Here is an 18,899-nt window from a genome sequence, read left to right on the forward strand (position 1 = left end):
GATAAGGTGAGTAACTTGCCACAGATCTCAGAGCCTAGCTGAGGTAAGTAGGAGCCCTGTTTCAACTCAGGCAGTTGCCTCCAGAGCCCACCATCAGTGCATTGCCTCACTATTGAAGGGATGGCTTTCAAATCAAAAGACAAAATGAAATAAAGAAAACTCAGTCTATCCAAGAGGGAAAACGGTAAAAAGCAATAGTGAGAAGGCACACCTAATAGAACATGTAAAAGGAGTTGAGATATTGGACACATTCATCCTAGAATCATCTAGGAGGGGTGCTGTATGAGGCAGTAGGATATGCATCTGGGAAAATAGCCTGTTTCTACTACACAGACTGTTTATCTTCTGCTTTACATAAAATGAATTTGTTCAGATTGATAAATGACCGTGTTATTTTATAATCACACCAGTTGAACTCATTAACAAAAACTGTGGGACGTGGGATAGGACAGACAGTGTGTATTGATCTAATGATTCTGTTGCTGGCGAGAGAAAAAGTAACATTTTCCACTGTAAATTTTTGCTTTTAGATTCTGCAGATTTTTTAAAGCTAGGTTTGAACCTTCATTTTTACTTGTCACTTTTCTTTATTTTTATTCCTTTTATCAAAAAAAAGCGAGAAGGATTTTAAGTGCTCTGATAACCTTAAAAGCTGCTCAGGTCTTTCAAGGAGATAATACTAGTTGTCAGGAAGCAGATGAGTTCAGCTTTTTAATTCACAAGTTCAGGATGCTGGTTTGCGGGAGAACTGGGGTCTTGCTATTTGACCATTTGGAAGAAAGGAAGAACACCTTGGCTGAGCCGTATGGTGGGGCTCGCTTCCAGCTTCTACAGTATGGCGAAAATTTCAAACACACCATGACTACCTGTATGATAGCCCAAATGTTGACTTTTACTCTAGTGTTACAATGAATTTGGGGTGATTGTGATTTTGTTTCCTTTTTTCCAGTGATACTACCTCTCTCTCCATATTTGAACTCTTTCATTCAGTTTCTGTTTATCTCCCAGTCTGGCAAGTGAGTAGGTTTTTAAATATATAGCAAGGAATAATGGAGGTTGATGGTTGATGAAAGAAGACAGTCAAAGACTAAATAAAATAAGCAGGAGCCAGCCTTTGAAGTAGTAAATGAAAAGGCATTCCAGGCGATGGGAACAACATATGCAAAGATTCTAAAGCAAGAAAGAGGCAACCGCACTACAGGACCCTAAAAAAGGCCAATGTGATTGGATTATAGGGCTGAAGGCAGAGAGCAGTAAAAGATGAAAATGATGTAAGCCTTTTTAGAAAAGTCCTGTGGCAGGCTGAACTTGCGGAATGAATTGGGAAGGAACTGGAAGACAATCCAGGAGGCTATTGTAGTAAGCTTGACGGTGTCTTAGATTAGGATTGTGGCAGTAAGGATGAGAATTACTGAATTTTAAATATACTTTAGAGGTAAACCCAATAGGATTTGATGATGAATTAGAGGAAGAGCTGACAGAGAAGAGAAGGAGGCAAATAAAAATTCACAGGATTATGGCTTTAGTAGGTGTGGGCACTGAGCGGGGAAAGTAAAAGAGAAATGTAAGATGCCTTGAAGATTTATGTAGGCATTAGATGTATGCATTTAAATTCGGAACTCAGAGCTGGGCTATGGAAAATTCATGAATTGAAAACTAAAGTGGGTGGAACAGAGGAGATGACATGGGGAGGTTTTACATGGAAGAGGACCTGATATGAGCCTTGGGGGACTCCCAACATTTGAGGGTCCAGTCATGGAGGAGCAGTGCCAGAAAATGATATTGAGAAGAAATATCCAGAGAGACAGAAGGAAATCAGGGAGATTGTGCTGCCATGGAAGCTCAGAGAAGAGAGATTCATCAAGAAGAAGGGATCAGAAGCTATTTAGGTATCTCCGCAAGAAATGTGTAAAGCCCAACGAAGACCATTTAAAGACTCCCAGGAGGCACAAAAGTAAACTTGAACAAGTGGAAAGACATCCCTTGTTCTTAGATAGGATGATTCAACATCATAGATAATTCATTAAGCTTAATGAATTTAATGTGGGAACCCACTAAAATACCAGCAGGATTTATCTTTGTTGTGATTGTTTTCCCCCTGGAACTATGAAGATTGATTCTAAAATTCATGTAGAAAAATAGCAGGCAGGAATAGCTAGAACAGCCTTTTAAAAAGGAAAGGATGAGGAGAAATCACCAGATATTAAAACATACCTGGGGGCTCAGTTGGTTGGGCAACTGCCTTCAGCTGGGGTCATGGGATCGAGCCCCATGTTGGGCTCCCTGCTCAGTGAAGGAGTCTGCCTCTCCTTCTCCCTCTGCCTCTTCTCCTGCTTATGCTCTTTCTCACTGTCTCTGAAATAAATAAGTAAAATCTTTAAAAAAAAGAAAAAGACATCTGTGATTAAAACCACAAAGGACTGATGCACAGATGGACAGACAGCAATGAAACAGACCAGAATGTGTAGAAATACCATGAAGTAATATGTAATATGTGATGTAATATGTGATTGAAGTGCCCTATTAAATCACTGGGAAAAAGATGAGACATTTTAGTAAATAGTGTTGGAACAACTGGGTGGCCCCTTGTCAAAAGATAAACTGGATCCATACCTCACGCCGTATACCAAAATAAACCGCAAGTGGTTGAAAGATTTAAGTGTACACGATGAAAACATACGACTGATAGAAGAACACACAACCGATAGAAGAACACGTAGGTGAATTACCCTGTAACCTGAATGGGAAGAGGGCCTTTCTTGTATGGATTAAAATTCTGACGTAATATATGAAAAAAATTACTGAATTTGGCTACATGTATTAAATGACTTGGCACTGGGGGGTTTGGGGAGAGTGCTGTGGTTGGCAGTCTTCTCAGTCAAAGTGATCCCACCTCTTAGTACTCAGGCTCTTTGCCATCCCCTTCCCTTGAATGTGGGCTGTCCCTAGTGATATGCTTCCAGCAAGATGGAATTTGGCCAACATAATAGAATATCACTTTTGAGAGGAGCTGTGACCCCGTGACTTCCGTCTTGCTCATTTTCAGACATAAAGAAGCTGCCTTATGAGAGGCCAGCAAGGCTGCTTGCACCTAGAAACACAATTGGTTTTTTGTGTATTGATCTTATATGTGGTTTTCTTTTAGTGATAATAGTTTTCGTCCAAAGATCTGCTTCATTTCCTTTGAAGTGAGTCATAAATAATGTTAGTTTTCTTCCTTCCCCAACCATACCAGCTTATCTATTTATTGGTCTCACTGCGCTGGCTGGGAAACCCATAATTGAGGCATCTTTGTCTTCTTCTGTGCATAAAGAGAATTTGTAAAGGTTACCTATCTATAAATGGTGTTTGCTCTAGGTTCTTGGTAAATTAGCCTGTACTAGATGAAGGAAGGGTCCTTCTATCCCAAGTTTAGTAAGTCTTTATCATGAAAGAGTGTTGTATCTTATTAAAGTCTTTTTCTACATCTCGTAGCAGGTTGATGAACAGAATTCAGTATTTTTTTTCCTATCTATGAAGTGTCTTGAATTTATTAGTCTTTCTTAATAGACCTTTAGTCTATTAAGACCAAAAGGTTTTTCTCCCTTAACTTGTACCCTGTTCATTTTTCACACAGATACAAGATGATCTCTGAATTCACCTGGCCCAACCATGACCTTCCTTCAGACAAAGAGGCTGTCAAGAAGCTGATTGAACATTGTGGTTTTCAGGATGACGTAGCTTATGGGAAAACCAAAATTTTTATTCGAACACCCCGAACACTGTTTACCTTGGAGGAACTCCGTGCCCAGATGCTCATAAGGATTGTCCTCTTTTTACAAAAGGTAATTTTAGATTTCATAAATAGGGATCAGGTCTTGCTTTTATGTTCTTAAAATTTTGCTGGATGTTTTCTTTGACTCGGGAAATGTTCACGATGGTATATTCTTTGTATCTTTGCCTCTCTTAGAATGTTTTCTGTTGCCTCCACACATGACACATTTATTTGGCTGCCTGAGCTCAAAATTATTCTGTCCTCAAAATTCAAGACATTTTCTCTTCTGATGTTTAAAGTTAGGGAGATGTCTGAAGTAGCCAGCTTTTTGTCTCTTGTCATTAACTGGGTTTTTTTTTTCCCCTCAGCCTAACTGGGTAAAGGACTTTTTTTTTTAATCTGGTAATTGCAAAATTTTGCTGACATGTTTAAAACCCCCTGCTCAACCATCATAACCAAGCACCAGCGCTTGACTGAGGTGTGAGGTGCTGACTGGAAGCTCATTAGCTCATAGTAGCGCTCATCATTATTCTGGTCAGGGCCCCTTTCTCACTTCATTCACTCACTCATGTTTTTCTTTTTATCTGCCATACCCATTTCCGTGCCTTCCTGATGAGCCATTTTTATTTTAAAAATTATATATAGGGCGCCTGGGTTAAAGCCTCCGCCTTCGGCTCAGGTCATGATCCCAGGGTCCTGGGATCGAGCCCCGCATTGGGCTCTCTGCTCAGCAGGGAGCCTGCTTCTCCCTCTCTCTCTGCCTGCCTCTCTGCCTACTTGTGATCTCTATCAGATAAATAAATAAAATCTTTTAAAAAATTATCTATGTATCTTTTTAAAAATCTTATGCCTCTGCGAGAGGTATGTTTTCTATGGAGTGTATACCAGGAGAAAAGCTGCTGGGTCAGATGGTGTAGCTGGCCTGATTGGTGTAAGTAGTGCCCATTTCCTCCCCAAAAGGACTGTTTGCACCAACTCGCTCAGGGAGTTACTTTGCCCACGTCCTGACTGGTAGCGTCCAGGCACCGCAGTTTTGTAAGAGTAGTGGGCGTACTGGTATCTCACTGTGGTTTTACTTTTTGTTTCTCTGGTTACCATTGAACCTGAGCATCTCACTAAATGCTTATTTGCTCCTTGGGTCTTCCTGTAAACTGTCCTCTGTCTGTTTTTCCCCTGGAGCTGGTACCATTTTCTTGTTGATTAGCAGACATTTCCTTGAGTATTTTGGACACATGTCCAAATGTGTCCAAATGTCACATTAGACATTTAAAATATGTTCTTGTTTTTTTTTTTCCATTAGAGAGGGAGAGGGTGGCAGAGGGAGAGAGAGTCTTAAGCAGCTGTGCAGCCTGGCACAGGGCTCGATCTCATGACCCTGAGATCACACACAACCTCAGACACCCAACCAGCTGAGCCACCCAGGTGCCCTGAAGAGAACCCTTAACTTTGACATTATCAAATTCTTCAATTCTTCGTCTTACATTTTGTTGAAGAGGGCTTTCCTTCTCTCCAGGTCACAAGATGGTAGCCTCTGTTTCCTCCTCTGAACTGTATACTTTTGTCTTGCACATTTAGGTCTTGAATCCATCTAGAACCTACCTATATATGTGGTTTTACATAAGAATCCTGTTTCATTTTATTCTGTATGGTGAACCATTTTCTCGGGACCATCTGCTGAACAGTGTGTCCTTTTCCCATTGATCTGTGGTGCCACTTTTATCATATATTATCGTGTGTATATATTCTGTCTCTGAATGTTTATTTATACAGTTACCCATTTTTACATCAATGTCGCAGAGTTTCTGTTGCAGTGTATCTTAGGGTATGGTAGGGTCAGTTGTCTTCTCACTCTTCTTTATGCGGATAGACTAACCTACACCTAGACCTTTATTTTGCAATATAAATGTTAATGTGTGTTTATTGGGTTCATTTAAATTCAACAAACAATTTTTATTAGGATGGCATTGAATTTATATATTAATTTGAAAGAATTGACATTTTTACAATATTAAATCATCTTAAAAGTACAGAATAGGCTTATTTAAGTCACTTCTTTGAACTTAGATTTAGAGAGGCCATAAAAATCCATTGTTAATTCCTAGATGTCTTATTGTTTTTGTTACTGCTGTGAATTTTTTATTCTACATGCCAGTGTTGGTACAGAAAAATAGTATGGGCTTATGTTGGTTTGTCTGTATCCAGAAGGCAACCTTTGTTCATTCTGTTAGTTTTTCTGGGGAAATGGTTCTATCATGTGCAAATAATGAAGGTTTTTCTCTTCCCTTCCGATGGCCAACATGTTTCTAAGTTTTGCTCTCTATTTGTTTTGCCTAGAACTCAGAAAATCTTTCAGAGTAGAATACTAAATTCTGTTTCTTCTTGAAACAGTTTCCTTTTGCTAACTGGCTTTTTTTGTATTGCTTTTACTCTGTTGTGTTTTGTGCAGGGTGGGTGTCTGTTTTCTGTCTGCCATGGTCAGTCATTTTTTTTTTTAAGATTTTATTTATTTATTTGACAGAGAGATCACAAGTAGGCAGAGAGGCAGGCAGAGGGAGAGGGAGAAGCAGGCTCCCCGCTGAGCAAAGAGCCCGATTCAGGGCTCGATCCCAGGACCCTGAGATCATGACCTGAGCTGAAGGCAGAGGCTTAATCCACTGAGCCACCCAGGTGCCCCTGGTCAGTCATTTTCATTTATCTGTTCTGTATATTCAGACTTAAGTACTTGCCAGTGGTGTTTCGTTGTTGTTATTCTTTTTGGCAGATCTGACGCTCTTCTTTTCTTCTTTATACCTATTCAAGAAATTGACTCGGGCTCAGGGTTTGGCCTTGAAGGAGAGGGAGGACCATCCCTCTCCATTTGTTTGAGACAGTCCTGGTTTATGACTGTTGTCTCATGTTCCCCTTTCTCTCTCAAAAGTGTCACTTTTGCTATGGATAATGATGCATGATACATTGTGTAGTTGCCCTACCGTGAACTCACTTTCTGTCTGCTTGGCGGCTAGTGGAATCCTGTTCTTCATTTTCCAGTGGCAATCTGCCCACTTTCTCCACAGTTGGCAGTGTCCCACAGACTTGAATCTGCTCCAGCCTGGCTAGTCCAAGATGGCGCCCCCAACCCCATGAGCCAGCTCTTGCACAGTAGGGATGCATACCTACTATGGTTCTCCCTCTCTGCAGCACCTCTGCTTCTCTTCTGGGGAGAAATTACCATTTCTACATAGAAAGGGGAGGTTCTAAAAGAGGAAGGATGACTACTTCAAAAGCTGCCACCCATGCCACGGGGGAGAGCTTCCAGCGTGCCCTGTGATATAGATCTTGCATTTCTGAACCATAAAGCAGTGGAGCAGGAAATAAGGATCTTTCTCTGAATTTTCAGGCCAACCATTCTAGGGTATGATAATAGGTGATCTACTGATTGGTTTTCAAACCAACTCCATAGCCCATAAAAATTATTGGAAGTTTCTCTCAGCTTCTGGGAATAGGTCCTCAGTCACCTAAGTTTTCATGTGCTGTGTGTTTTTATTTTTTTCTGTAACCTTACAGGAATGGTTACATTCCTATACCTTACAGGAATAGGAAGTTAGGAAAGGCAGCATCAGGAGATGCTTTTTTTTTTTTAAGATTTTATTTATCTCCTTGACAGAGAAAGGGAGAGCACAGGCAGCCAGATTGGCAGGCAGAGAGACAGGAAGAAGGAGGCTCCCTGCTGAGCAGAAAGCCCCACGTGGGGCTCGATCCCAGGACCCCAGGATCATGACCTGAGCCGAAGGCAGACACTTAACCAACTGAGCCAGCTAGGCGTCCCAAGAGATACAGTATTAAACCAGAATTTCCAACAACTGACTTTTATATTCCCTTTTTAAATAAAAAAATAGCTTTATTTTTTTTCTGATTATCCATTATCTTTCTGTGCTTATAGACAAGCATATGTACTATAATATAAATGACATCATAGTTCACATGGTGATTTTTTTATGAGCACCTTTCTCTTTTTTTTATAATGTTTTGATATTCTTTTTCCCACATTTACCTTCTCTGCCCACAACGGCTCCCACAGCCTATGTCAAAGGGTCCCCAAGGCCACTTCCAGTTGTGGTGATTTACTAAAAGGATTCACAGGGCACAGCCTGTAGTTGTGCTCATGAATTAAATTTATTACAGCAAAAGGATGCAAAGCAAAAATCAGCAAAGGGAAAAGACACAGCAGGTAAAATCCAGGGGAAACCAGGAGCAAGCTTCTAAGAGTTTTCTCCCAGTGGAGTTGCACAGCACATGCTTAATTCCTGCAGAAATGAGCTGTGACAACACATGCTAAGTGCTGTCTACTAGAGAGCCCATCAGAGACTCGCTGCTTGAAGTTTTTACTGGGGACTGATTACGTTTGCACCCTCTGCCCCACATGTACCGAAATCCCATACTCGAAGAAGGGCAGCAGGTAGGTATTATAAACCCCACTGTTTGCACAAGTAGTGTAACCACATTGAGTCACTCTTACCATTTAGGGAAAGTTTTGTATCAGCATGTGAAACTGTTTCCCAGTCAAGTTCAAAGACACTGGCCAAGGGTCAACTTTGGATGACACGGACCTTTCTAGGGATACAATCTCACGCCTGCTGTGTTAACTCCTTTCCAGATGCTCCCACAGTCTTCCCATAACTTTAATAGACTTCTTGTACACGTAGGAATCTTTCATCCTATGCACTGAAGACTTCTGTGCTAACGCCTTCGATCTGTGCACTGGACGCCCATGAGCAAGATTATTGTTCGAAGGGCGTCATTGTAGATATTAACCATTCACATTGCGTAGCCCACAATGTAAGTGAACTTATTTTCCCTGATTTTTTTTTTAACTGCAGTGACTTTTACCAGGCTTTTGAATTTTTTTCATTTTTATCAGTAAGAAATGGTGTCTCATTCTACTTCAATTTTGTGTTCTCATGACTCTTCATGAGGGTGTGTTTCTTGGCCTTTTCAGATAGCTTTGCCTATTATTTGCTTATTCGTATCCTTGGCCCAATTTTCTATTGGGTTGTTTACCTTTTGCTTTTAAATTTGTGGGAGCGATTATCTTTAGGTATTGTAGCTATTTTCCTAAGCTATCATTTGTCATTATGGTGTACTCTTCAACATGAAATTTTCCACTTAATATGTCTTATCTTTTTTTTCGTTGTGTCTTTGAGTTTCTTCAGAGAAGTTTTAGATCTGGGATTTAGCTTTTATACGTGGTATTATATAAGGGTCCAGCTCTGTTTTGTTCCAAGTTAAAACCCAGCTATTCTAATTCAGTTTATTTAAAAAATTCCTCTTTTTTCCACTAAATTAAAATTCCGCTTTTGTCTAATAATAAATTCCCATATATACTTGAGTCTATTTTCAGGACTCACTCTTTTATTCCATTGACAATTCCTATGCCAATATCCTACTGTGTGATACTGTGTTGCTTTAACATGTGAGAATCTAACTTTCCATGTATTCTCATGCCTTTTCTGCGCCTTTGTGGAGATTTAATGGCAAGTTGGAAGTGGCAGAGTTGATGACATTAACTAAAACCAGAACCTCCAAAATTATTGTCCTTAAGAGAACAAACTGCAAAACCACAGAGATTGCAGAAAAGATACAAATTGCATTGCTTTTTGATTCATAAAAAATGCGTAGGTCTACACTAAAACTGTCTAAACCACCGAGTGTGCAGTATCAAGAATTACAGGTAATCTGTTTAGCGCGTCTTGTTTATCTTCATATATTTGTTCATATGCTTGACATTTTAGAAGATTTGTGAAATGCTACAAATGTCTCTTCTTTCTTTTTTTTTAATTTTTATTTATTTGGCAGAGAGAGATCACAAGTAGGTAGAGAGGCAGGCTGAGAGAGAGAGAGGAAAGCAGGCTCCTTGCTGAGCAGAGAGCCCAATGCAGGACTCGATCCCGGGACCCAGAGATCATGACCTGAGCCGAATGCGGAGGCTTTAACCCACTGAGCCACCCAGGCGTCCCTACAAATATCTTTTCTTTAAAGAAATGACCATCTTGGGCGCCTGGGTGGCTCAGTGGGTTAAGCCATTGCCTTTGGCTCAGGTCATGATCTCGGGGTCCTGGGATCGAGTCCCGCATCGGGCTCTCTGCTCAGCAGGGAGCCTGTTTCCTCCTCTCTCTCTCTCTCTCTCTCTCTCTCTCTCTCTCTCTCTCTGCCTGCCTCTCTGCCTACTTGTGATCTCTCTCTGTCAAAAAAAAAAAAAAATCTTTAAAAAAAAAAAGAAATGACCATCTTAGGGACCCCTGGGTGGCTAAGTCCATTGAATGTCCAATGCTTGGTGTCAGCTCAGGTTGTGATCTCAGGGTCGTGGGATCACACCCAATGTCGGGCTTCATGCTCAATGCAGAGTCTGCTTGAGATTCTCTCTCCCTCTACCCTGTCCTTGTTCTCGCTCTCTTTCTAAAATGAATAGATGAATTCTTTTCCCCAAAAAAGAGAAGAAAGAAAAGAAGAAAGAGCAAGCCATCTTAAAGAACCATCTAGAGATCAAAGACTTTTATTGGTTTCATAGTACATAAGTGGTAGCAATACAAGTTCATGTAGGAAAATGAAAAACATAAATTTATATTCTTAAAGTAAAATTTTATATTAAATATAAATTAATCATGTTGTCTAGTTATGTAATACTTTTTTGTTCCATCTTCACATGTGTAACCACGTATTTGTGTATTTATAAGAGCTGGCTCAGTCCTTAATGTGATTTACTAGAGCTTCTTTAGTCATTTATCTGCTATTACCGGATGTTCAGGTTTTTCCCATTTTTTGCTGTCTAGATCCCACTGCAGTGCACAGCTGTGCTTACCTAGAGGGGTGCCTGGCCCAGAGTTCAATGCGTATTAGCTATTGTTGTTCCTGCTTGTACTGTTTTTACTACTAGCAAGAGCTTTTCATCATCCTTGATTATTTTCTTAGAATAAATTCTCAGACGACATTTTTGGTTTAACAATACACACTTTTCAGATTTTCTGTACCCGTCACCAGACAGCTTCTGGAAAGATAGAACCAATTTATGCTCCCGCCCACTGGGGCGTGAAAGAGCCAGCCTCCCCAAAGTCCTGGATATTTTTATCCTTCTAAACACCCTCTCTGAATGACCTAAAACCTGAGTGTTTTGCCTGAATATTGAAAAGAGCATTTTGTACAAAACTCCAGCTGTTGTGAACACATCTTTGCATCACTGAAAGAAATGAATCGGGCTAGCCGGTGGGATTTTTTTTAAAGGTCACACTTCTGTTCCTTCAGTAATACGTAATTGCTTCACTTACCCTCGACATAGGTGTCTATGCGTGTGTTCCTTACATCACACACGAATGAGAAATCCAATAAGATGGTGTTTCCAGGCAGCACTGAAGAACTTTTTAAAGTTTTCAGAATTACAGGTGCTGAGAGATCCATTGTCAGCCCGGCCGCAAGCATGTGGGGCGGAGGGGGACGTGTATAGTAAATGTGTTGTGAGGCTGATCTGTCCATGTTGACTTTGTTGTTGTAGCTTTATTCCTTCTTCAACTTGGACTTTTCTTTTATCATTTCACCCTCTTTTGTTTTGTTCTTTTATCATTTTACCTTTTATCGTTTACCTTCTATATGTTGTGTTCATTAATTCTCGAAAAATAAGACACTCATTTGTTGCCTCGTTGGGGAAACCCTGAGGGAAGACTGTAGTTTCTTATAAAATCTTTAATGAAAATACCACACCAAATGCATTACAAAGAGTCATGATCCTCTAATATTCTGTACACATTTTGTTTAAAATATGTCACTGTCTTGGGAGAGAAGTGGAGTATGGGTCATCCCAAGAAACTCTTCCTTTTTTGTTTTCGGTGCATTTATAGTATTAAACTTATGTTTTCATTTTAGGGAATCACAGGGCAAGATCAAAATTGTCATATAAGGTGACATGAAAGATGGATTCTCAAAGGGAGATAGAAAATATCCGGGACATTTATCTTTCATGTGGCCATTTACAAATTTGGAATAGGTTAATGGATTTAAGGTTGGCTTTCTTGACTTATCTATAAGACAGATAGGTGCCTTTGTGAACTGTGTCTTCATCTGGGGGAATTAGCCCCTTCTTAAATGGTGTCTATAGTTGATTGTGGATGGATATGTTAATTAGTCACCATATCACATCCTGGGACCATTTCAGATTGCGCAGCTTTGATCCTAGCTCCAGGGAATGGAATGACCCATGTCAGTGTGCCATGGTGTGGTGAAGAGGTCGAGGCCCTTCTTATATCCCATCCTGAAGGCTGCTACACCTAGACATTCTTTTTTAAAGTAGTATCTTGAGGCTTTAATCATTTTCCTCCAAGCAGTTTGTGGGGACCCTGGGATTGCATTTACAACTCACGAATGTGACAGCTGCCAGCCCTTTGGAAAAGCAAATCATGCTAGCCACTGACTTGCTTCACACCACGTGCCCTGAGTTTTTCCAGTTTGTATTCCATCTTGAACACGGTTGGAAAGCCTGTAGCCGCTGGTGCTGGGAACTGTGTGGGGCCCACAGTCAAGGCTGAATCTAAAGTCAGTTGGCAGTCTTCTATTACAGTTATGGGAACCTACACACATGTTCAGGGAGGGAATAATAGAAACCTCACACTCCAAGTATTCAGATCCATTGGCCTTCTAGAGTCCACAGGCTCCTAGAATTTTATTTTTGCTTGTCTGATAGCTTCCTTTAAAAAAAAAAAAAAAAAAAAAAAGAGGGACTTTATTTATTTATTTATTTATCTGACAGAAAGAGAGAGAGCACAAGCAAGGGAGAGGCATAGAGAGAGGGAGAAGCAGGCTCCCCGCTGAGCAGGAAACCCGACACGAGGCTCAATCCCAGGACCCCGAGATCATGACCTGAGCCGAAGTCAGGCACTCAACTGACCGAGGCTCCTAGACACCCCCACTTGTCTATAGCTTCCTGATTAGAAGATGGTAGTGGTTTGATTATTAGGCCATAGCAAAACTGGCACAATCTCATAAGCAGGGTACGAGGGAATGAAGGGAGTGAGTGGACAAGAAAGGGTGCAAAATAGGTGAGTGTGAAAAGAGGTTGTGATAAAGCAGAGGAAGGAGGAAAAGACCCTCCAGCTAGTGAGATAAAATATTTAGTGTGGGCTGAACTCATGTGTGATCATTGTTTCCAGTTTTATGTGGAGTTCAGAATTGTTTTAAAATTCAATATCATAAATATTTGGCATTCTGCTGACAAACCAATATTGTGAGAATATTATACAAAAATAAGGCTACCTGTATCAGTGCATCAGCAGTATCAGTGCATCAGCAGTATTTAAGCATCAGGTATAATGTTTGGTAAAGGACATATAAAAGCATGGAAAATCCATTGTCCTTTTGAGATGGCACATGCGACAGTTTCTTCTTGTTTTTGTGCCAGGATTAGCTGTACTTCCAGGCCACCACCCTCAAACTGGCAGTCATGTGCGGAGGGGACCACACTCTGCAAAGCCTGCCTTGTGAAATCTCCTGGAGTGGGGATACTGGACATCCTTGAAATGTTCCTGAATTTGCTGGGAATGTTTGCACTGAGTTCCTGTCCATGCTTGCTGTGAGGCAGATGCATTTGAACACGTTAAGGAGGTATCCATCCATTCCTGTTGTGTTAAGAAGAGTACTTTCAAAATCAAGAGTAGATTTAAAAAAAAAAAAAAAAGGTGTCGAACTAAATGGAATTCTTCGTAGGAATCAAGACGCTTATGTAATTTTTTTCTCTTTTGAGTTATCAATTCTGAGAATGGTACTGATCAATTAAGTGTCAGTATAATGTTTGCCTCAGCAGGATAACCTTCTTGTCCCATATTCTGGAACAATCTAATCCCATGGGAGTTCATCTGTTCAGGTTGAATTTCCCTGTGAGGACATCTAAGAGCGGGTATTTGTTGGGTCATAACTCTTCAACAACTTTCTCTCGTTCTTCATAAGAGTTGATGTGTTCTTATTTTGTATCTTCCATGGAATCAGTATTCTATGGAATACTTATTTTGTATCTTCCATGGGTGATTTGCAGTTTCCTAGAAAATCGTACAGGTTCTCAAATTTAATTGAATAGAACTGAACAAAGTTATCTCTTACGTTTCTTTTCATTTCCCCTGTGTCTTTAGTCATTCCTCTCTTGTCATTTCTTATTTTGTGAATTCGATTTGTGCTCACTCTTTTTTCTTGATCAGCTTTAGTTAATGATGCATTTTACTGTTTTTTTTTCCCTCAGTGAATCAGCTCTCTGATTTATTCAATTCGCCATTTTCTTATTTCTAATTTATCAGTTTTGTCTTTAATATTCAACAGTTCCTTCTTTTGGAATGAAAAGAGGAGAAACAAGCAGGAGATTATCTTTTCTCCAACTTCTGATATTGGGTGCTTCATGAATTTTTTTTCTTTCACATTTATTAATAATGGATATGAAATTTTTTAGAACTGTTTTTTCTGATATATTATCATTTATAAGACCTGATATATTATCATTTATAATAAGACCTAATATACTATCATTTAATTATTTTTATAAGACCTGATATATTATCATTTAATTATTTTTATGTTCAAATTTACTCTTTCCTGAAAAGTTGTTTAAAAATTTTTTTTCCAATTTAAACATGTTTATTGTTTCTTTTTTTTTTTTTAAGTTGACCTATAATTGACACACAATATTACATTAGTTTCAGGAGAACAGGATAGTGATTCCACAAGTCTATACGCTGCTTTCACACAGCATAGCTACCATCTCTCACCATACAACTCGAGTACAGTGTCATGGACTATATCCCCTGTGATGCACCTTTTCTTCCCGTGACTTATTCATTCCATAGCTGGAACCGTACTCCCCACTCCCATTCACCCATTCTGCCCATCTTGCCACCCTCTCCTCTCTGGCAACCATCAGATTTATGGGTCTGTTTCTTGTTTTTGTTGGTTTTGTTTTTTAGATTCCACATATAAGTGAAATCATATGCTATTTGTCTTTCTCTGATTTACATCACTTAGCATAATATCCTCTAGATGCATCCATAATAGCGCAAACAGCAAGAACCCATCCTGTGTGTGTGTGTGTGTGTGTGTGTGTGTGTGTACACACCACATCTTCTTTTTCCATTCATGTATCAGTGGGCACTTGGGCTGCTTCCATGTCTTGACTATTGTAAATAATGCTATAATAAACATAGGTGTGCATATATCTTTTCAAATTAGTATTCTCATTTCCTTTGGGTTAATACCCAGTAGAGGAATTGTTGGATTGTATGTACTTTTATTTTTAATTTTTTGAGGGACCTCCATACTATTTTCTGGAGTGGCCGCACCAGTTTGCATTCCCAGCAGCAGTGCGTGAGGGTTCCCCTTTCTCCACATCCTCACCAGCACGTGTTGTTTCTTGTCTTTCTGATTCTGGCCATTCTGACAGGGATAAAGTGATATCTCATTGTGGTTTTGACCTCCCTCTCCCAGCGATGAGTGATGGTGAGCATCTTTTCGTGTATCTGTTGACTATTCAAAAATATTTTAAAAATCGTTCCCAGGCGATCCATGTTTTGTGTACGCTCGGTTTTGCTTTCTAGTTTTTTAGTAATCTTTAGTTTTACTGCATTCTGATCACGGAATGTTAAGCTTATTAACTCCAGTTTCTGGAATTGAGGAGCCTAGCATACAGTCACTGAGTATAACTTGAAAAAAGGTGGATCTTCTGTCTTTTTGGACATTTTTATCATGAAGCATTCCAAATGCTCGCAGAAGTAGAAGGAAGAGCTTGAGGACTTCTCGTGTTCCCTTCTCACGGCATCAGCCGCTGTCCTGCAGTTCAGCAGTTTCACCTCGTGCTTCAACGTGTGGGGGTTTAGTTTGGTGTTTTAAAAGGGGATCCCAGCCGTCTGATCGTTTCGCCCTTACATACCATTCTAATCTGTACAGAGGACGTCTGCATGCCATTCTCATACCCCTTAAAATTAACCAGAATTCCTCAACATTGCCTAATAAGTAGTTTGTGTTTCTTGTTCCCAGTTGTCTTAGAACTGTCTTCCCACAGATGGTTAGGGATAGGAGCCCTGAAACAGAGGCACCGTGGAGAATAGGACACACTAGTCTTTAGCATATTAATTAGGATTTTCCGTGATATTTCATCCTTTTTTTTTTTAAGATTTTATTTATTTATTTATTGGACAGAGAGTGAGATCACAAGTAGGCAGAGAGGCAGGCAGAGAGAGAGGGAGAAGCAGGCTCCCTCTCAGCTTAGCAGAGAGCCCCATGCGGAGCATGATCCCAGGACCCTGAGATCACGACCTGAGCCGAAGGCAGAGGCTTAACCCACTGAGCCACCCAGGAACCCTGTGATATTTCATCCCTAAAAATGGTATGTTCTAAAGACGACTCAAGTATCATGTGTCATAAGGACTGCCCTGGTTGGTTTGTCCATCCAGCTGTAACATTGTGTGTTCTTGTGCTTACTTGCTAGATTTGCACAGTATGGTTTTAGGGATGGGTTATATTATGGTACGTTATAATATTACATATTATGGTTGGATTGTGCAGATGGATCTTGTGAGGGATCAAAAGTAGCTCATTAAAACATATCGTGAAAACAGTAAATTCTAAAACAGAGAAGACTGTTTATCATAGATGAATAGTCTCAGAGGTTAGCACAGACCTGAGGATAGTAATTGTGAAACAAGCCAAAAGAAAAAGTGTGAATAGAATCATCTGAAAATTGGATCCTGTTGTTTAGTTTTTCATTTGCCCCATCCCCTGATGTGTCGTGTATTTCAAAACATTGTCACGTAGTGGCATGAAGCCGTGGGGTCTTTCACATCATTTTCAAGCAAAGCTCACTGTCTTCTTGGCAAAACCAGTCAGGTGTTTTCTTTCTCAGATTAAAAGCAAAATAATTACTTCTCATATAAAATTGATTACTTTTGCCCTTGAAGGTTTTTTTTGGCTGTGGGGGGCCACCAGTTAGAGGGAGAGGCAGAGAGAGAGGGAGAGAAGCAAGCTCCCCCCGAGCAGGGAGCCCGACGTGGGGATTGATCCCTAGGCCCCGGGATCATGACCTGAGCCGAAGGCAGATGCTTAACAAACTGAGCCACCCAGGTGCCCCTTGCCCTTAAAGTTAAAAAACAAAAGGCAGTAGCTAATCTTTGGTGAGTGACGGTGTTTGGGATACTTCTACATATGTTAAGTGGATCTATGTTAAGTGGATCCTTTGAGTGTCTAGTATTATTTTCAATTAATAGGAAAGGGAACTCAAGCCACTGAGTGCCTGAGTAAGTCCCTGGCGGTCACAGACATGGTGAACGCCAGAGCTGGGACCTGCCCCCTGTAGGCCAGTCTTTTGCACGTGCTCTTAACCACCATTCTCTTTCACCACTGTGGCATCATTCAGAATGTCCTCCTTGTAGGAAAAACAGGTATGACTCACACTGCCAAAGAACAGCGTACAAAACCAGCCACAAAAGTGGTGGTGGCATCATGGTGGAAGAGGAAGAAGAATATGATTTGGCAAGATTCCTTTATTAAAGGACATCAGTAGACATGTAGAGATATCTGAGTCATTTACTATTAAGTATGTGAACTGAGATACATTTTGACTACAATTGGAAGGAAACATTTATGTTGAAAGTATGAATCAGCTTTGACATACATATGTATATTAATGAAAGTAATCAGTGACTCAATTTTACTGAGAATAGAGGCTCCAGGAGAAGAGATTTTTATTTGTTTTGGTAAAGGTGACTTGTGAGCCATGAGCAGGTTGGGAAAGATGTGTTAGGATGACTGTAGATGAAGTTTAAGCTTGATTATTGTGTTGAAAGGATTAAAGAAAAAAAAAATGTGCCTTTGATCACGTGGTGGCCATTGACTATATGTCTGTTCAGTATGCTGTGAGAAGCAAATAGCATGTGTCCTTCCCAGCACTGTGAGATGCAGCCATGCGGGAGAAGGGTGCTCATATGCATTTTTAAATAAGTAATGCGTCGAGTTTGTTCATTCATTACTGAATAGGGACATAAAAATGAACCGTGCTCCACCCAGAAGGAGCGGACAACCTAGTCAGGAGGGAGATGTGTTAGCCCTCCAGCCAGTGGGATGGGGTAATTGGGACACTGGCGTATGGAATCACTGCCAGGTGGGCTCTGAGTATAGACCCTGAGCTTCCTGAGCTGAGGACAGAAAGCTTTCTGGGAGAAGAAGTAGTACCAAAAAGTTTGGGAACCATTCTGCTAGATTCATGTTTATGGGAAGAACGGATCTTAATCTATATTTTATAAACCTTTTTTACAGGTTGAGTTCATTGGAACAGGATCTGTGTTATCATAGTGGGCTGATTGTCACTTATGGGGTAAAATTGCAATAAATAGAAGAAGTAACAGAGTTTTCAGGGCACCTGGGTGGCTCAATTGTTAGGCGTCAGCCTCCAGCTCAGGTCATGATCCCAGGGTCCTGGAATCGAGCCCCACATCGGGCTCCCTGCTCATTGGGGAGCCTGATTTTCCCTCTCCCTCTGCTCCTCTTCTTGTGTTCCCTCTCTCTCACTGTGTCTTTCTCTGTCAAATAATAAAATCTTTAAAAAGAAAAAAAAACTTAAAGAAGTACAAAGTTTCCTACAAAAATAATTCAAACAAATGTTGTTTCCCAGAATCAACACAGACTAACCCTAGTTCTTAGAATTACTAAAACAGCTCTTTCAATGTTGCGGGGAAGTTCCTCGCCCTTCGTAGGAAACAGCCGCACGGATAATTAGGAGCAATCATACATGGCTGCAGTACAACCTGCCGTGACAGGATTAAATGTAGATTTAGCTTGAATTTTATAACAAGCGTATAAATATTTACTAACGTTTCTCTTGTTTACCTAACACGATGTAGAGAGCCAGCTCAGGGCTTGTCTTCTCAAAACACCTGGGTCAACAAGCTCCCATTCTGTCATGGTTCCTCATTAATAACCTCTGTTCAAGGCCGACAGCCCCCGATTTGATTATCCCTTTCCTGTCACGGCCTGCAAGACTCTTTCACCACGCTGTGCCGCACAAAGTCTCCTGCAACGTGATTTTTTTTTTCACTCGGCACATTTCTCAAATTTTCCTGGGTCTGTAATTGTAGCCCTAGTTTATTTACTTTTACTT

The 18,899-nt window shown here is 40.4% G+C and overlaps 1 protein-coding gene across 2 annotated transcripts in view; it reads left to right on the forward strand.

The window, feature by feature from the left end:
- MYO1D (myosin ID) overlaps nucleotides 1-18,899 on the forward strand; it is a 340,193-nt gene that overhangs the window by 146,826 nt on the left and 174,468 nt on the right. For both annotated transcript variants that reach the window (XM_004747082.2, XM_004747083.3), the window contains one exon: nucleotides 3,617-3,824. In XM_004747082.2, the coding sequence (XP_004747139.1) occupies nucleotides 3,617-3,824 (208 nt within the window). The remainder of the gene's footprint in view (nucleotides 1-3,616; nucleotides 3,825-18,899) is intronic.

Source organism: Mustela putorius, unplaced genomic scaffold (assembly GCF_011764305.1).
Source record: "Mustela putorius furo isolate JIRA1106 unplaced genomic scaffold, ASM1176430v1.1 tig00003962_pilon_pilon_pilon, whole genome shotgun sequence".
NCBI lineage: Eukaryota > Metazoa > Chordata > Mammalia > Carnivora > Mustelidae > Mustela > Mustela putorius.